Source organism: Quercus lobata, chromosome 3, assembly GCF_001633185.2.
Source record: "Quercus lobata isolate SW786 chromosome 3, ValleyOak3.0 Primary Assembly, whole genome shotgun sequence".
Taxonomy (NCBI): domain Eukaryota; kingdom Viridiplantae; phylum Streptophyta; class Magnoliopsida; order Fagales; family Fagaceae; genus Quercus; species Quercus lobata.
Genome location: NC_044906.1, coordinates 53,149,762 through 53,170,484, shown reverse-complemented (window position 1 = coordinate 53,170,484; position 20,723 = coordinate 53,149,762). Strand labels below are relative to the sequence as shown.

The following is a 20,723-nucleotide window of genomic DNA, read 5'->3' as shown; positions in this document are numbered from 1 at the left end:
TTTCAATTGTCCAAATTCAATTATTAATACTCTCAATAGCCAAATTGAAGCAGATCTATTACAAAACACAATCACCATTATTATCACCAACAACTTCCACCTCAACAAATGTATATATCGAAGGGAGGGAAAGAAACAGCACATGTTGAGAGAGAGAGAGAGAGAAAGAGAGAGAGGAGTCAGAATCTCTAAAACTGAATTCATTCACTAAAAATTAATTTCAATACAAGAGGTCTGTAAAGGAAAGAAGCCTGTGTTGTAAACTGCAAACTTCTACTATAGCAACCAGGCCACCTCCAAAAAATAAGAAAAAATACAAAGCCCATCTTTGCAGATGTCATCAATGGAGGGAAAAAAAAAAAGGATGAGGTCTGAAACTCTATAAAGAATTCATTCCTTGAAAAAAACTTTCAAGACAAGTTAATTTTAGTGTATTGCTCTAGCTGTTTGCTCTAACCAGAGAAGTAAAATTAAACTTGATAAGTGGCTTCTGGGCACCGTATGAAGCAGGTACTACATTAGAGGATGGTGCAGTAGGCTCAAGTTCCTCTACCCCTGCATCATTCCTGAAGATAGTAGAGCAATCTCTCCCTGTAGCCACTCCTTGCCGTACCCCTTCACTCTCGACCCTTGTTCCTTCACCAAAATTTTTTTGGACTTCACCCATTGATCGTGCATCATCTTGAAATCTGTCATGTTCTTCAGAAGAACCTTGCTGGCACACAGATGGAGCAGGAACAATATCAGAAACAAGGATCACATCTGCGGTAGAGCTTGATGAACCACTGACAGAAGATGAAGCTCCCACTGGTGGGCTAAATTTGAAAGACCCTTCATTTCCTAGACAACTTTGTGAACAATCCTCAATAGGACATCTTGCAGTGATTGAACTATCCTCTAATTTAGCCTCCACTGCCAAAGGTATATTCTTAGTCCCTGCCACAGAATCAAATTTTCTCAACTTATGGCATGTGATAGATTCATCTATTTTTCTCTTCTTTCCATCACCAGCTTCGTTAACTTCAGCAGCAGCACCATTTTCCCTGGCTTCTCTCTTTGGACGAGCAGGCCTAACTCCACCAGGAAAGACAAACAGCGGAATATTATTGCGTTTTATGTGACATACGCCAATCCACATCCCAGGCTTTTTATAGGTGTACATCCCCGCCATGTTCTTAAATTCCTCAACAGTAAACCTTATATCAAACGGTCCACCTTCCTGAGCACAAACCCCTGGTTTCCGCTGCAAGCCCATAAAATAACAACGATGGAATCGTTTGGATTTGTCCAAACATTCACCAGGATGTGGGTGGCACTGTAGCATCCCTCTTGTATCTTTCTCAATCTTTGAAGTCAGCAAACGAAGCCGAGATTCAACCCATCCTTGCCAATTCATTAAATCAACATCCTTCCGAGCAGTAATATCAATCTGCAGATAGTTCTTATATGCTTCAAAGAAAAGAAAACGCTCAAAAAGAGTATTCCAGCCAGTCACACTTGCATCCATTGCCTCACAAATATTGTTTCCCCTCTGAAATTCTTGCTGCATAATACACAGTGTACTTGAAGACACATTGTAACTGGAGTTGATGCAAGGATATACCGGTGTGATTATGGGCATTAAATCGTTCCTGTCTCTGAAATTTCTTCTAGGATCCCAAGACGGAAGCACCAAAGATCCTCCTTCAATGGGACATAGCAAAACAGGATTAGGCCACCGCCATTGGCTATACAGCTTGAAAAACCGAGAAACCAACAAACTAGGCAGTGCAGTTGGGTACAACTGGCATATCCGAGCAACCAGAATCGCCCAATTTATACCACCCAGAAACCCTGCAACATTCGAATAAACGCCACACTGTTTAGCCCAATATTTTATGCATCTTAATGTCATCTGAAAATTCTGGACATTAGGAACCATATGCAAGATCTTATCAGTAACTCTAGACCCATTAAGACTACGCACACTCTTCTCATCCAAATCTTGCAGCAAAGTTGGCACAGAAAGATCCAAATCATCAGGAATAACCCACAACCCCAACTTTGCATAAAGAAGATCAATGGAAACCCCATCGAACTTAAACCTCATGACAGGAACATAAGCATCAGGGACAGGATGCAACTCTTGTACTTCAGGCAACTCAGCCAGCATCCTCTGAAGCTCACCAAAGAAATCTTCCTCGCGAGTAACATGCCTCGGCCCAACACACAGCGTGTCAATATCTGCACCAGGGCCGTTCACACCCAACCGATAAGACCCAAATGTAAAGATAACAGCATTGGCCTCTTCCACCACCTCCTCATTATACCCCTTAGCCTCAGTAACCTTTTTGACCCATGCTTTCACAATTTGGTCCAACCTCCCCAGCACCTCCTGCCTTTTCAGAGATTCTTCACCACTCTCGTATAACCCTGCGTCCTCCATAAACTTCTGTAATTCCCGGGTCCTACTCATATCCAATTCAGCAGGCTGAGCAGTCGAAATCGGTTCCCACATTCCAATCCTAGGCGGCGGTTGTGGCAGTTGATTCAATTTGAGCATTGCCATTATGAATGTCTCTCTTTACAATATTATAGTAACTAAAATTTACCCAAACAAGAAATAAGAAGAAGAAAAAAATACTGAATATCGAAAAAAATTTAACAATCGGCAGAAAAATTCAATCAACATTCATTAATTTCATGAAAAAACCCTGTGGCCACAACAATATAATACAATTCGCTTGGCGTATATTCAAGAATTACAGACAAAATTAAAAAGCCAGATACATATAAAAAGGGTACAACTATTATCAGTAGTCAAATTGATAGAAAAATTACAAAGAGATATAGAGGTATAATGAAAACCCTAAAAGTGGGTATGCTTCAAGAAATACAAAATTGGGGTTTGATTAATAGTAATAGTAAGCAATTTACAAGCACCTTTGGGGCTTTGGATCTCTCAAGGAAAGGGCTTTGGATCTCTCAAAGAAAGGAAACCCTAATTGACAAACAAACAAACAAAAATCCCTCTTTCGCTGTGACAACTTGGAGATCAGAAATTCTTGTTCGGCTTCGATTGAATTCTAGGGTTTCCGTTTGTGCTTGAGTTGGAGCGAGAACTCCAAGCGATCAAGGAAGATGGAGACGTCAGCCGATTGTTGCTCTTTCACGCAGAGAGAGAGAGAAATCTTTCTTCTTCTTCTTCGACTCAAATTCAGACTCACAGAGAGAGAGAGAGAGAGAGATTTGAAAATTGAAAACTGAAAATGGGAACTCCGTTGGGTATTGGGAGTCTTTTTATTTTGATTGAGGTCGGTGGAAGTGGAAATATCCCTCTTTATCACGTCAAATTAAAAAAATAAAAATCAAGGTCGGTGGAGTTAAATAATTTTTTTTTTTTTTTTTTTAAATCCTAGAAAACCCATTATAACAATCGTTCCCATTATTAATTAATAATTTCTAATAATTTAAGTAATTTTTTTAATAAAATTTTAGACGATTAAATTGGTTTATACTTTCTTCATTTATTAATCTATAGTATTATAATAATTTTAAATCAAATGTTTACTTATTAAAAAAGGGAGGGGAAAACTTTGGTAATAAGAATTGAAATTTTTGTGGCTCATTTTAGTCAAAATTGATATAATTGAGTATAATTAAAGAACTTATTGTAGTAAAGTGAAACATTTATATTTTTAATAAATTTATTAGAAGTGCTTTCAAATGTCTTTACAATAATGTGTATTTTATTTAACTTAATTGATAAAAAAAAAATTTATTAAATAAAAAATCTAGAATTCGACCCCACTTACACCAAAAATTTACTTGGTATCTTGGCTTGATAATGAAGAACAATCATCATGGAGCAAACACCACAGATTGTGAAATTCTATTGTACCTCTCAAAAAAATCTTTACAAAAAAATTATTAGCATTGGACTTTAAATATTATGGTTAAACTTGGTATATGTCAAATTCATATATGTAACAACCCGACCCAACTTTATAATTAAATTATGTGTTTAAGTGGTTAATTATTATTTTTAAGCCACTTACTTTCTAAAATTAATATAAGAGTATTTAATAAACATATTATTTTATAATGTCATTAAATAAGAATTGTAAAGATTATAAATAATTAAATGGCTATTTGTATTATGTATATATACTAAGTACAAAACTATATTAAGTGGTTTAAGTTATTAGATACATAGTTGGTGCTTTAATTAAGCATGGTGCATGAGATGGTATAGTAGAAATTTCACCCACATGCAACCAATGGGAATTCAACACATAATGCCAAAGTTTCATGCATGTTGACAAACCCAAAGACCAAGACTTGGTTGGCCATGCAATCACCAAGCTCTACCTCACTTCTTCCTTGACTTTTCTCAAGACAAACATCCAAGAAACACACTTCCTCTCATTTTCCACGGGTCCAAGCAAATCAGAAATTTCAACACACTTTACACTCTTTTCTCTTAAGGAAAGAGCTAGGAAGCTCCCTTGAGTCTTTCTCTTGAGTCCACGGGTTCACACACACCAAAAGAAAGATAAGTCTCCATCTTATCTCTTATTTGACTCTTTCAAAGCATGGTGCATGAGATAGTATAGTAGAAATTTCACCCACATGCAACCAATGGGAATTCAACACATAATGCCAAAGTTTCATGCATGTTGACAAACCCAAAGACCAAGACTTGGTTGGCCATGCAATCACCAAGCTCTACCTCATTTCTTCCTTGACTTTTCTCAAGACAAACATCCAGGAAACACACTTCTTCTCATTTTCCACGGGTCCAAGCAAATCAGAAATTTCAACACACTTTGCACCCTTTTTTCTTAAGGAAAGAGCTAGGAAGCTCCCTTGAGTCTTTCTCTTGAGTCCACGGGTTCACACACACCAAAAGAAAGATAAGTCTCTATCTTATCTCTTATTTGACTCTTTCAAAGCAACTAAAACAATCAAGAACTCTCTCCCTCTTTCATTCTTACAGGTCCAACACCAAAAGAAGGAAAAGCTCTTAACTCTTTTCTTTCTTTCACACCTATGGGTCCAGCAGCAAGGAAAGATGTTTCTTTCAATTCTTCTCAAGCTTTTGTACCCAACTTGAAGCTAAAGTGATTCTAGCTCTATCATTCCAAGAATCCATGTCCAGGGTAAGGGGATATGTAATTCTTTTAGTCTATTGTCCATATATATATATATATATATATATATGTATGTATGTATGTATGTATGTATGTATAGTGTTTTAAGAAGCTTTGAAATTGTTTTGATGGTTTGTTGAAGGTAGATTAGGGTTTTTACTAATTAATGATTTTATATGATTAAGGAAGTAAGAAAAAGTTAGGATGAGTATTTTTTATGCTGCTGCTGGGATTTTTGTTGTGTGTATTTTTGCTCTAAATGGTTAAATGACTATGTATAAGTGTTTTATAACATATCTAATGAGTGTATAAAAATCTCCATATGAAAATACCGTCGTTTGATAATTGTTTGTGAATTTACGAGAAAACGTTACAAAGTTGTCACTGTGACAGATTCTGTGTTCATGCATGGTAAATTATGTATTAAATTGTATACAGTGAATTTGGATGCTAGGGATATTTTCTATGGAATCTAAGACACATGTGGTTGTTATGGAAGTGGTCTCACAGAATTTGGATTAATATAAAAATAATGGTTTAATTTCTAAGTTGCATGAAATTCTGCCTGGACAGATTTGAGTATGCTTTATTGTACGATTTTTAGTAAATCATAGTTTTATGATTTGACTCCGAAAATTTTCTGGTATATACTAGACATACAGGGGAGTGGTTTTGTAAAATTTCATGACATTTGGATGTGAATGGACGGCCCATTTGTATTTTACAAATGAGGCATATGCTGCTAGAATAAAACAGTGAACAGTAAGGGACATGTCTAACTTTGAAGATTTAATTCTAAAGTTAGGGTGAATGATTTGAACTATAATTTATTATGCTTATCTTTTGGTATGTCTAGATCATAGATTAATTTTTTTTTTTTTTTTTGTAACTTAATTTGAGGTTTAGTACTCAAAGGAGAGGTTCTTAACCACGCGACAGTTGTATTTATGAAGCTGTTTTGTCCGACGTGTTGTATGTTACCATATGAATGCATTATCTTTAGAATGCATTAGTACTCAAAGGAGAGGTTCTAAACCATGCTTAAAGGATTTTATATTTATGCATTCATTATCACCCTAACCTCAAAGCACCTTCTGAAATAAAGTTGGCTCTTCTAAAGATATGAGATTAGTGTGAGAATGTTGGTTTTTCTATGATTTAGTACATCATGTTGTTTGATGAATGTATTTTGTGTTTGTGAGAACCTCATTGAGGTGGAATTAGGATTTCCTTGATTTTAAGAGATAGGCTTTGAGATGAATGTGTAAGTTTATGATAAGGAATAATTAATAGTAAGTAATAAACTTTGATATTTGGTTTAGGTGTTACCAGTTCCCCAGGTCTAAGCTCCTTTGACTGTAGACTCTCGGTTCCTCTGCTTTCAAGTAAGGGATAAGTTATATGGGTATTTGGTAAGTCATGAGGTTATTTTAAAGTATATTATGCATTAAAAGGTTTTTAATTAGAGATATGGCATATAATCATTATTCTAACAAAAATATGTTCATGAGCTTTCGAAACCTTATGTATATAATTTAAGCATATTGATGCCATTACTAATTTCCACGAACATGATGTTTAAAGAAAATAATAGAAATGCTATTATTATGAAATGTTATGCAAAATAAGAAATTTCAATATGATGTATAAGTATGAAAGGTTTTCGGGTTATGTCCTCTGGTGATCTGAACTCTGTCAGTAGGGTTAATTACTGGCTTTCCATGGAAAATATTATATGATTGGCCATTAAGTGGGACTGGCTCTGCTGTACCCGCCCTTGTTGGTTAAGGTCAACTTGTGGAGGAAGTCAACCTACCCCCATGGTTGAAAGATATGTATTATGATGTGATCCCAGGAATACCTGGCATTGTGGGGAATGCTGGATGCCTAGCACCGTAGTGTTAAAAGCCTCCCAAATAAGTACAGACTTATCAGATATGGACTAACCAATAAGTTATTTATTAACAGTTATATTATGCTATTAATCATGAGAGAATGATTTTGTTTAAATGCATTATGAAAAGTTAAAAGCTCTCATGAAAAGAAGTTTATGATGAAAAGAAAATCTGTTTTTTAAAGATAAGAGTTTCTGAAGTTTTGTTACGCTTTAAAGATAAAGCTTATGATGAAAGTACAAGTTTATATTAAAAGGTTATAAGATATTTATTCTTTATGAAATGTTAAGTTTTATGACTACGAAAATTATAATATTTTACAAGAAGAAGTTTAGGAAGAAAGGTTTTGTTATTCTTTAAGATGCTTCTAGTTTAAGATAGAGTTACCAATTATCTGATTTAAGTTAAAATGATTATTTTGTAATGAGAATGCATATATATTGATTTTAAACAATCAATATTACATTTGGTGACTTTGTAAGAAATGAAAGAAATTAAATCCAAAAGGTTTTGGTAATATTATTCTGATAAGAAAAGGAGAACAATTATTTTCCTATGAAAAGCGTATAAGTTATTATTATAAATAATATAAAATACTATGCATGAAAAGTTGTTCTCCTATTCGAATATTCATAGAATGAAATGATCTGATTTACATGCATCCTTATTAAATTCTCATATATCTTACATTTACTAAGCTATGTAGCTCACTCCTTCCACTCTTTCAGTCAACAGGTTTTATGTTGGAGCAGAGGAAGCCTTAGTTGAGTTTTGAAAGGAGCTGGTTTTAGTTTTATGTGTATAAATCCTAAATTAGCAATTTCATGCTTAGATTTGTAGTATGGTGTATTTTAGGATCTAATGAAAGTGGTGTACCTTAAAGTATTAAGAGATGTATTATGTGAAAGTGTGGATATTGAATAATTGATGGATTATGTTATTTTTGAGGTACAATGTAGATGCTCTGAATATCAAGTGGAAAGTTAGATCATTTAAGTAAAGAAACAAGAATGAAAAGAAAGAGGGAAGATTTTGTAAAAGTTTTGGAAAAAGTTAAGTTGGTTCTTGTTAATATCAGGTTTAAGCTTGATATTAGCATGTCGGTCATTGTCACAAATCCGGGTATTGGGTTTGGGGTGTGACAATATAGATATAAGATAGGTATAATAAAAATAACTAGCCTCACACGTCCATTATGCGCATGCTTAAAGATATTTTTTTTATTTTAAAAAAATATATATTGTGAGATACTCTTTTTGTTCAAAATAAGTAAATGTATGAATGTGAAAATGTGTTGAATGTTTAGATTTTAATGCTTAAAGAGATTTTTTTTTTTTTTTTAATCTATTGTGAGATTCTCTTTTTGTTCAAAATAGTAAATGTAAGAATGTAAAAAGGTTTTGAATGTTTAGATAGTTATTAATATCAATAAAAAGTAAAAACATGCAATATGGAGTTAGGTATAGTTATGGTTGTGTTTGGGAACTTGGATTTGGATTTGGATTTTTTTTTTTTTTTTTGAGAGAAAAAAAAAAAAAAAAAAAAAAGAGTCTCGCGTGTGGCAGTCATTGTCCCACGCCCCACAGTACAATTAGGTAAGCCCATGGGTACCACCAGCTCGAACTGGAGCTCGGAAACTCCGAACCCACACACAAGATTAATAGATTTGGATTTTAAATTAATAGATTTGAAATCAAGAGATTTTAAATCCAAGCATTTTAAAAGTTTAAAATTCTTGGTGGATTTGTCAAATCCAAATCCTTGACCTTTTTAAAACTTCTCAAACAAGTTATTTGGATTCTAATCACCTAAATTCAAATCCAAATGCCCAAATCTTGTCATCCAAACATACCATAAGAGTTTTTTTTCCCAATTTGACTACTTAACCTTTAAAAAAAAATCAAATTTCAATTTAACCATTTTTTTGGAAAAACAATTTGAACTAAGCAATAAGAATATTTTTTGAAAATAGCAAAAAATAGATACCAAAGAATCTTATTCCAATTATATAAATTAATTATGATGAAAACAATGATGATGAAGACGACGTTATCAACAACAACTATCCTATTGCATGTGTTATGTCACTTATGTGTTTGTTGACAGCTTTTTAATAATATTTTTTTAAAAAAAAAAATCATGGGTGTAATATTCTAATTGTTTAGATGTTGAAGAGCTTTGAAATTTTTTAAAAGAAATTTAAATTATTAGTAGTTACAATTATGAATAAAATAAATGTGGTATGGGATATGATGTATTGAAGGGATATTTTAGTTGGAATATTTTATTCCATTTTTTTAATCATTTTGTCAAAATACTTATGTGGGGGCCGGTCAGTCACTAAAACTATTAAAGTCAAGTTAATTGGGCCTGTGGCCCATCCGAGGAGACAAACTTGCCTAAGGAGGCCTATATCAAATTAAAAGGGTAACCAAACGAAGGGAAAAGGGAATATCATGAAAGGGGAGTTCAGTATTCGTCCGAGGACAAAACCCTTCTCAGCAATACGAGGCCGAGGACGATCAGGACGCCATCAGGTTACAAACATACCTCGGAGCTACGTCACCACTCAAGGTGGGATAAGGGGCCAAAGGTGGGAGAGAGAGAAGGCAAACAAATATCTACGGTAACAGCTGTCTCCGCATTAATTGCCTCTCAACCAACTCTCTGGCCGCATTAATGTGGAAGTGATGCCTGAACAGTGATGAAGCAGCCTTACAGCTACTAGAAAGAAGTTCTAGAAGGTGTTAGATGGGACAGAAAGAGATCCCCTGAACCCAACCTACACGTGTGTGGTAAAGATGGAATAAAGAGGGCGGTATATAACATGAAAGGAGGGCATGCAGGAAGGGGATCGGAACATAGAGAAAAACAAAGAGAAGACTCAGGAAGAAAACTTGAAAAACAAAAGAACTGTATCTATTTCAAAGAAGAACCGATTGTTATATCAGCTATGATCCATGTATAAACGTGAGGTTGAATCTTTTTACTTCTAGAGAGGTTAATCTAGTTCTTGAACACCCACGCTCTAGAAATTATATTGTTCGGGCCTTTTTACGTGCGAACCCAATATCATTTTGTGGTCGTTACAAATTAAGTCCTTACAATTGGCGCCGTCTGTGAGAAGAGCTTGTATTAACTTGGAAGACTTCCGGTGCAACGTTTATGATGGAGGAAGCAGGTCCACATCATTACACGGCGGGACCGCATCAGGAGGATGCCAACCCGCACCAGGCAGAGTCAAGGGGCTCCCAGCATGGTGATCCCCATAGGAGTCCCGAACGGAGAGAAGGTCGTGAGGGGAGTGTACGCACAACTTGTACCACTAAAAGTCACTCTCGTGGGAAGAGTCACGTCTCCCACGCAAAGCATGACAGGAATCTGCAACGTGAGATTGCCGATTTGAAGAGAGAGTTGCGTCATGCCCGGCGGGAACGCTCCCCACCTTGCTCCGAACCATCATCCGAGGAGTCGGATGGAGCTAGTTATAGGCGAAGATCGAGAACTCCGCCAAGCGAGACTTTCTCCTATGAGGAGGAGCACCGCCATCGACGTAGGCGCAGGAGTCCACCTAGCATGGGCTTGGGTAACAATGCCATGAATAAAGCCTTGAGCCAAATTTCCAAATCACCCTTTACGAGGAATATAGACGATGCAGTTCTTCCTCGGCGATCCCATCAGCCTACGTTCTCCCTATATGATGGCCGGTCGGACCCAGTAGAACATGTAAGCTATTTTAGCCAAAAAATGGCTATTTACTCCAAGGACGAGGCTTTAATGTGCAAGGTCTTTCCATCAAGTTTGGGTCCGGTGGCGATGAGATGGTTCAACGGTTTAGCGGCCAATTCTATTGAATCTTTCAAAAACTGACCCGGGCTTTTGGTGCTCGTTTTATTACGTGCAACAGGGTTCCTCGGCCTTTGGGATCTTTGCTAACTATGTCTATACGAGAGGGTAAGACTCTCAAGGCTTATTCGGATAGGTACTGGGAAATATTTAATGAAATAAAAGGAAAAAACGATGATGTGGCCATAACCACTTTCAAAGCTGGCCTCCCAGCCGATCACGATTTAAGGAAATCCCTGACGGGTAAACCTGTTACCAGTGTACACCAATTGATGGACAGGATAGATAAGTACAGAAGGGTAGAGGAGGATCAACTTTAGGGAAAAGGGAAGGCCAAGGTAATCCCTCAGGAGAAGAGGGATTTCAGGTCGGACCGTTATAACAGTAACCGACCCCGGAAGGATTTTGTCAGGCAGTCGGGTTCGGCGAACACCCAGGTGGTTAATGCAATATTTCGAGAGCCAGTGCAGCAGGTTTTGGAGAAGATAAAGAATGAACCATTTTTCAAATGGCCGAACAAGATGGCGGGAGAGCCTAGGAAACGCAACCCAAACTTATATTGCCACTATCATCAGGATCATGGGCACACGATGGAAAATTGCAGGAATTTATGGGACCACTTGGAACAGTTGGTCCGAGAAGGGAAATTAAAGCAACTCTTGCATCACTCCAGCGGTAAGGCAAGCCAAGCAGGTTTAGAGATGCGTGGGGACACTTCTTCAAGACTTTCTCTGGGTACGATTAACGTTATCTTTACGGCCCCAGGGAGGACTGGATCTTGCCCTTCCAGGGTACTGTCGGTGTTTCGATCCCTGGCCGAGGAGCATTCCCAAGTATCAAAGAGAGCCAAGGTGGATGTCCCCCTGATTCTGGGATTTTCGGATGAGGACATGGTTGGAACCATACAGCCCCATGATGATGCTTTGGTGGTAACGCTGAGAATTGGTTTGTACGATGTCAGAAGGGTGATGGTAGATCAGGGTAGCGCTGTGGATATAATGTATCCAGACTTGTACAAGAGGCTAGGTTTGAAGTCAGAGGATTTAACAACCTACAACTCCCCTCTAGTAAGTTTTGAGGGAAGGATGGTTGCTCCCAAAGGATTGATCAGGCTGCCTGTACAAGCAGGTACGGATGTGGTGGAGGTGGACTTTATTATCGTAGATGTTTTTTCTCCATACACGGCTATTATGTGCAGACCTTGGCTTCATACCCTTAAAGTGGTCTCGTCTACTTTGCATCAGAAAGTGAAGTACCCATCCGGAGGCCAAGTGTTGGAAATAGTAGGGAGCCAGGCGGCTGCTCGGCAATGTCTAGTAGCGACTATACAGCATCAGCCAGAAGCAGAAACCTCGGCTACGGCCGACAATGAATTATAGCAATTAAATCCCCCAGCATTACGCTTGGATGTACCAGCCGATGAGGTAGAGTGTGAAGATTTGGAGAGAGTAATTGTTGCTGGTGATCCGGAAAAATTCTTCCAGATTGGGGCTAAGTTGCCTTTGCAAGAGAAGGAGAGGTTGTCGGAATTCCTCCGAGCCAATGTAGACGTGTTTGCATGGAACCCGTATGAAGCCCCAGGGGTGGACCCGAATTTCATTTGTCATCGACTCAATGTGAATCCCGCCGTTATTCCCAGGAGGCAGCCTCCTCGGCGACCATCGAAGGAGCACGCCGAGGCGGTTAGGAGTGAAGTGGCCAAGCTCAAATAGGCTGGGGCTATCAAGGAAGTTTTCTATCCTCAATGGTTGGCCAATACGGTGGTGGTAAAAAAGAAGACTGGAAAGTGGCGGGTGTACGTGGACTTCACGGACCTCAATAAGGCTTGCCCCAAGGATCCATTTCCCATGCCGAAAATAGACCAGTTGGTGGATGCAATCGTGGGTCATCCTAGGATGAGTTTCTTGGATGCCTTCCAAGGATATCACCAAATACCGCTGGCCGCGGACGATCAGGAAAAGACTGCTTTTGTCACCCCAATTGGGAACTACCATTATAAGGTGATGCCTTTCGGTTTGAAAAACGTCGGATCTACCTACCAATGCATGATGACGAAAATGTTTGAACCACAACTTGGTAGAAGTATTGAGGTTTATATCGACGACATGGTTGTGAAGAGTAAAATGGTGTCTGAGCATGTGGAAGATCTCACGAGTATCTTTGCGATACTGAGAAAATACAAGTTACGCTTGAATGCTTCAAAGTGCTCCTTTGGTGTGGGTTCCGAAAAGTTCTTAGGGTACATGGTGACCCATAGAGGAATTGAAGTTAACCCAGATCAGATTAAGGCCATTAACGATTTACAAGCACCTCGGAATCCAAAAGAAGTGTAGAAACTGACTGGAATGACTGCTGCTTTGAACCGGTTCATCTCCAGGTCAGCTGAGAGGTGTCGTCCTTTTTTCCGTCTATTGCATAAGTGGCAAGGATTTGAATGGACCGAGGAGTGTGCTGTGGCATTCCAATAGTTGAAAGAATACCTGTCCCGGCCGCCTATCATGTCTAGTCCTTAGGTGGATGAGGTATTGTTTGCTTATCTGGCGGTTGCCCTTCATGCAATTAGTTTCGTCTTGATACGAGAAGACAATGGCGTCCAAAGGCCAGTGTACTATGTAAGTAAATCCCTCCATGAGGCCGAGGTGAGATACTTGTCATTAGAAAAGGCCATCTTGGCTGTGGTCCATGCAACACGCAAACTTCCGCATTACTTTCAAGCCCATATTGTGGTTATCTTAACCCAGCTACCCCTCAAGTCCATACTAAGAAGTGCGGACTACACCGGAAGAATTGCTAAGTGGGGGACGATTCTGGGCGCCTTCGATATCAAGTACATGCCTTGCACCTTTGTGAAAGGCCGAGTCCTTGCCGATCTGGTGGCCGAGTTCCCCGAGTGCCTAGAAGAAGTTAACATGAAGCAAGACCACATGGATGAAAAATCGGTTGGCCTGATATCCACACGAGGCGGATCCTCTTGGAGGGTGTACGTGGATGGGGCAGCGAACCAACGGGGAGCAGGATTGGGATTAGTATTGATATCCCCCGAAGAGGTCATCATCGAGAAGTCTTTGAGGTTAGGGTTCTCGGCTACTAACAACGAATCAGAATACGAAGCTTTGTTAATGGGAATGAGTATGGTCCAAAAAATAGGCGGAAAGGTAGTGGAATTATTCTCGGACTCGAGATTGGTAGTCGGCTAGGTGAGGAGAACTGGAGGCCCAGGATCCAAGGATGCAAGGGTATCTGAGCCGGGTTAGGCGTATGCAAACGAAGTTTGAGTCTTTTGACTTATCACATATTCCCCGAGGTGAAAATACTCACGCTAATTCCTTGGCAACGCTTGCCACCTCCTTAGTACGGAATTTTCCTCGGGTGATCATCGTTGAAGACCTGTGTACCCCCACCTCACCAGAAAAGGATGTTTGTTAAGTCAATCAAACTAGTCTACTGCCGAGCTAGATGGATCCCATATTGAAATTCCTTGAAAGTGACATATTGCCCAAAGAGAAGGTAGAAGCTGAGAAAATATGAAGGAAAGCTCCTCGGTACTAGTTATCTGAGGATAAAAAGTTATACAAACAGTCCTTCTCTGGGCCATACTTGCTCTGTGTGCCTCCTGAGACTGCAGAATCAATCCTAGAGAAGGCATTTGTGGAAGTCATACAGAGGGAAGATCTCTATCATGCCGAGCCATCACACAAGGATATTGGTGGCCAAATATGCAGAAGGAAGCGCAGGAGTACGTTAGGAAATGTGATCAGTGCCAAAGATTCGCTCCAAATATCCATCAACCAGGAGGAGTTCTTAACCCTCTCTCCAGCCCTTGGCCTTTTGCTCAGTGGGGGCTGGACATTGTCGGCCCTTTTCCTAAAGCCCTAGGAAACAAGAAGTATCTGCTGGTCGGCACAGATTACTTCACTAAATGGGTCGAAACTGAGCCCTTGGCGAACATCAGAGATGTAGATGTTAAGAAGTTTATTTGGAGGAACATTGTCACGCGATTTGGAACTCCACGCACTCTTGTCTCGGATAATGGACTTCAATTTGATAGCAATACCTTTAGGCAATACTGTTCGGACCTGGGTATAAGAAACAGATATTCCACTCTGGCTTATCCTCAGGGGAATGGGCAGGCTGAAGCTGTTAACAAGGTAATAGTCAATGGGCTTAAGAAGAGGCTGGATGACGCAAAAGGGAAGTGGGTGGAGGAATTGCCACATGTTCTCTGGACATATCGAACAACACCCCGACGTTCAACGGGGGAAACTCCCTTTTTCCATGATCTATGGGGCCGAGGCCGTCATCCCTCTGGAAACTGGATTTCCAACGTTAAGGACCAGTACATTCTCTTCGGACAATAATAATGCGATGTTGGAGAAAAATTTGGACTTGATCGAAGAGCGAAGGGAGAGCGCGATGGTTCAACTAGCTTACTACCAGCATAAACTCAAGCAAAGCTATGATAGTAATGTGAAGCTGAGGCCGTTAGCCGTAGGAGATCTGATGCTGAGAAAAGTTCTTGGGACCACCAAGAATCCAAATTGGGGAAAATTGGGACCTAATTGGGAAGGGCCTTATCGGATCACTTCTGTAGCTGGAATAGGAGCCTATTATCTGGAAGACCTAGATGAAAAAGCTGTACTTCATCCTTGGAATGTAAATAATCTCAAGAGGTATTATTATTAATAAAAGTATTTCAATTCAAGTTTTTCTTTTAATTTACGTTAGCCATACATCCTGTGTTCCTACATCCTATGATGTGTATTGAAATGTTAAACAGAAACTAAGTTATGTCAGGTTCTCGGATCACAAACTTGGTGGAAATTAATATCCTATGATGTGTATTGAAATGTTAAACAGAAACTAAGTTATGTCAAGTCCTCGGATCACAAATTTGGTGGAAATTAACGTCCTATGATGTGTATTGAAATGTTAAACATAAACTAAGTTATGTCAGGTCCTCGGATCACAAACTTGGTGGAAATTAACGTCCTATGATGTCTATTGAAATGTTAAACAGAAACTAAGTTATGTCAGGTCCTCGGATCACAAACTTGGTAGAAATTAACGTCCTATGATGTATGATGTATATTGAAATGTTAAACAGAAACTAAGTTATGTCAAGTCCTCGGATCACAAATTTGGTGGAAATTAACGTCCTATGATGTGTATTGAAATGTTAAACAGAAACTAAGTTATGTCAGGTCCTCGGATCACAAACTTGGTAGAAATTAACGTCCTATGATGTATATTGAAATGTTAAACAGAAACTAAGTTATGTCAGGTCCTCGGACCACAAATTTGGTAGAAATTAATATCCTATGATAGGTATTGAAGTGTTGAACAGTAACTAAGTTGTGGCAGGTCCTCGGATCACAAACTTAGTAAAAATTAACACCCTATAACATCTATTGAAGTATTAAAGAGGAATCTATGAACGTCATTTAATGTACAATCGAAGTACTGGAGGCATAATTTTATTCAGTTTTTGAACTTTTATAAAAAGCTGCAATTGATTGGAAAGAATACGTGCGTATCTAAAACGTCTTCCTAAGACCCTGTTGTATTAATGCTTATCATCTATTTTTAATTGCCAATTGACGATGTTTATAAGTAGAATTGCCACATGCAAACAAAAGATAGTTGAAATGAACCCATCCAAATTACAATAACACAGTGAACAATTACAAGAATAACATAAAGTAGCAAGGGCGATAAGAAAATAAACATGAGAGTCCTTACTAAATTTCAGGTTAGACTACAAAACAATTCCTACTTTTTCAATTTGAATTGGATCTTCGGGTCCTGGCTGGCAGATTTGTCTGCCTCCGAAGTAGTGATTTCCTCTTTATCCTTAGTAACACCCCCAGTTCGCAAGACTGTGGAAGCCAAAGCCTGTTGAAAATTTTGGGAGGCCGTCTCTGCCTCCGAAGCAGTTGCGGTCTTGTCCGAGGAAGTTCCTGGAGGGGCAATTCCCCCTTTATCTGATTCTGGCTGGCCAGAGAGGGGAAAACTGCAAGGCAAAACCTCCTCATTGGGGTTAACGACTGAAGGAGGAGCTTCAGCTTGATAGGGTAGAAGAGCTGAGGGACGGATCGCCTCAGGATAGAATACGTTCTCTGGCTTACGTAACTCAGATGAAGCCTCCACCCCAGCACGGTTAAGGGCCTCATCCCAAGTTTTTGTGCAGTAGATACGGCACACTGTCGGAACCTCAGCTTTCAAAGCCTCCTCAGTCTCAGCTATACCAACCTCATAGCCTCTCTGCTCAGCTTCATTCATTGCCCATTCGGCCTTGATTTTTGCTTTCTCGGCTTCCTCCCTGGACTTTTCGGCTCGCTCCCTTAGCTTTTGGGTTTCCTCCGAGTGCTTCTTAAGAACTAGGACTTGTTCCTGAGCCTTCTTCAGTTCGACATTCACCTCACGCAAGTGGTTCCCCTGGTCATCGGCCTACTTTTGATAACCTTCTAGTGCCGACTCGACGCTCTTGCGAGCTTGCTCTTCAGCATGTAACTTTTTCTTTACATCGGCCAAGTCCTGTTCAAATTTGGACAAGGTCTGTACAGCCGTTTTTCGTCTCTTCCTTTCATCATCTAGCTGATCGGAGCAGATATTGAGCATCTCATCCAGCTTGAAAGTATTTTGGATAATCTAAAGAAAAGAGGTTAACACTATAGCCAGTGAAAAGTACATATTGGTGACTAATGATCGTGAAAGGAAAGAGCAAAAAAGTCAACTTCTTACCATGCCCAAGTATCTTTTATTGTCGAGGATGAGTTCATTCTTCCTCATATTCTTTAGTTCGGCCATATCTTTTGGAAGCAATAAGGCTTCCTCTATGGCCGAGGCTACGTGGCACCCTATGCCGCCGTTGAAGTCCCTTATAGATGCATCATCTCGCAGGGGCTCTCCACCGTGCATAGATATTGGCAACCATGCTTGTGGCTCTGAAAGTTGGGAATCAGATCTCTCTTGGCCCCGCGTAACTTGGTGCCTGGTTTTTTGCTGCTTTACAGCTCGTTGGGTATCCTCCTCACGAGTAGGACGAGACTTGCCAATGTCTGCCACCTCCTTACCCTTTTGTTCCCTACACCTTTTTAACTCGGCAGCGTCAAGACGGTCTGGCTGAGGAGGTTGACGAGAAGGCTAGCGAGGAGCAGGAGGAGGAGACCTAGCGGGAAGAGATGGAGCCTGGGATTGTGTTGATTTTGCCGGCGCACTCTTCCCCGGCTGATCTTCCATCAACTCCAGCAAGCTTCTTTGGGGTTTTCTTTGTATCCCCATCTCGTCAGGATCTTCCCCGGAGTTTATGGATTGATCAAAAATCCCGAAGTCGTCCGAGGTTTCAGAGACCTCTACAACTTCTTCCTCGTCTTTTTCCTCTTCCTTTCTCTCTTCTACTTCCTCTTCTCGGGGGGTAAGCTGGGATGAAGAGGCTCCTGCCGAGACTTTGGCCACGAAAAGAGGCCCGATACGGGATGTATATTGGAGAAGTGGAATACCTTCTGGGACTATGAACCCTGAATAGGCAACACTGATACAGTGAAGCCGAGGATCGCGGGCTCTAATAACGTATTTCGGCGCCTGAAAAGTGGATGATAGGGGGGTATAGTCGAGGATCAAATGTGCTGCCCGGAGCTGGCCGTCATCTTCGTTCACGTATATCTCGGCTTTCAATACCTTATCCAAGCTCACCTTATTGACTAACCTAAGGTTAGGCTTTGTGTAACGTCTATCTGCAAAACTATTGAATTGAAGTAAAGCGTTGTTAGAGGTAGGAATCACGAGACCAAAAAAAAAAAGCGTATACAGAAACCAAATGTTATGAATCTCTAACTATGCTCCCACCTGGTACTCCTTCCACCGTGGGGCATGGCAGACCATTATGTCATTCCCCGGAGAAAATAAGGAAATCCTCCTTTAGGTTCTTGTTCGAAATGGGAAGGCACTGGATTAGCCTCACCTCGGGATATCTCGATCTAAGATAATACCCCTGCCCTTTCAGGTGGTGGAAATTGTACACCCAATTCACATCATGGTGGGTCAGTTTTAGGTCCATCCTCTCATTCAAAGCATCTATGCTTCCCAGAACTCTAAACATATTTGGGGCACACTGGGTAGGGGATAGCCTAAAGAAACTAAGGTAGCTCCTAGTAATACTACCCATGGGGATGGTCATCCCGCCTTCTATGAAGGCAATCATGGGAATAACCACTTCCCCTGTTTGCCTAGCGTCAACCCATTCCCTTTGGGCTGCGTATCTCATACCCACCATGGAGGGAATCCCGTACTTAGAGCGGAAATTTCTGATACCTTCCTCGGACTCAATTAGACACCGAAATGAACTCTTCTTTTTCCCCATTTTTCTAAAGGATTTAGAAGAGAACTTAACGAATTTAAGATAAAAGTGGTAAAGATTTTAAGAAGACTTACAGGTTTAAAAGAGGGACCTCGGACAAGATGTGATTATTTGTAGGCGCCAGGAAAATGATAAAAAAGGAGAAAGGCAGGTTCAGTGTATGAGCTCTGGAGCTGTGTGGTCACCGAAGGTAAGAAAGAGAATTGATTTGAGAACGCCTTTATAGTCGTGTAGAAATTATGAGCAGTAAAATTCCCGCTCATGAAACGAGACATGCCCTCCATCGTTTGATTTGCATCTCACCATCGAACGTGGGAGACAAGGGCGTCGCCAAAATTTAATGCTGCCAGAATCGGGATACTGAAGCATCAGAAGCATGCCTCCAAACATAACTGGGTATGGGCTTCTGACGTCAAAATCTATCTTTTCTCCCGAGGAGTCGAAAAGCAAGATTTTGAGGGACTATTGTGGGGGCCGGTCAGTCACTAAAACTATTAAAGTCAAGTTAATTGGGCCTGTGGCCCATCCGAGGAGGCAAACCTGCCCAAGGAGGCCCATATCAGATTAAAGGGGTAACCAAACGAAGGGAAGAGGGAATATCATGAAAGGGGAGTTCAGTATTCGTCCGAGGACAAAACACTTCTCGGCAATACGAGGCTGAGGACGATCAAGATGCCATCAGGTTACAAACATACCTCGGAGCTACGTCACCACTCAAGGTGGGATAAAGGGCCAAAGGTGGGAGAGAGAGAATGCAAACAAATATCTACGGTAACAGCTGCCTCCGCATTAATTGCCTCTCAACCAACTCTCTGGCCGCATTAATGTGGAAGTGATGCCTGAACAGTGATGAAGCAGCCTTACAGCTACTAGAAAAAAGTTCCAGAAGGTGTTTGATGGGACAGAAAGAGATCCCCTGAACCCAACCTACACGTGTGTGGTGAAGATGGAATAAAGAGGGCGATATATAACATGAAAGGAGGGCATGCAAGAAGGGGATCGGAACATAGAGAAAAACAAAGAGAAGACTCAGGAAGAAAACTTGAAAAACAAAAGAACTGTATCTATTTCAAAGAAGAACCGATTGTTATATCAGCTATGATCCATCTATAAACGTGAGGTTGAATCTTTTTACTTCTAGAGAGGTTAATCTAGTTCTTGAACACCCACGCTCTACAAATTATATTGTTCGGGCCTTTTTACGTGCGAACCCAATATCATTTTGTGGTCGTTACAAATTGAGTCCTTACAACTTATATTGTCCTTCTGTTTTTTGAAATATCAACTAATTAAACAACAGGAGTTGTTTTGAGAATAGTGAAAAGTAGATGTCAAAGAATTTGAGTCTTATTATATATAGTAGAGATTTTAAAAGGATCCAGCGGAGTAAGAACAAAGGCATATTTGTTCCTATATATTAAATTATTAATTGATAATTCCTAATAATATAAGTACATTTTTTAAAGGATTAATAGGTTTATATTCTCTTATTTT

At 39.9% G+C, this 20,723-nt stretch overlaps 1 protein-coding gene and 1 long non-coding RNA gene across 2 annotated transcripts; one reads left to right on the top strand and one right to left on the bottom strand.

Moving 5' to 3' along the window:
* Positions 1–176: 176 nt before the first annotated feature.
* LOC115982210 (nuclear poly(A) polymerase 1-like) lies at positions 177–3,285 on the bottom strand. The gene has a single exon (XM_031104746.1). The coding sequence runs from the start codon at positions 2,546–2,548 to the stop codon at positions 440–442; it is 2,109 nt and encodes a 702-aa protein (XP_030960606.1). The 5' UTR covers positions 2,549–3,285; the 3' UTR covers positions 177–439.
* A 1,511-nt stretch (positions 3,286–4,796) lies between these two features.
* Positions 4,797–7,985, top strand: LOC115982211. The gene is made up of 3 exons (XR_004089552.1): positions 4,797–5,141; positions 6,455–6,544; positions 7,756–7,985. It is a non-coding gene; the product is annotated as an uncharacterized LOC115982211 (long non-coding RNA).
* The last annotated feature ends 12,738 nt before the right edge of the window (positions 7,986–20,723 follow it).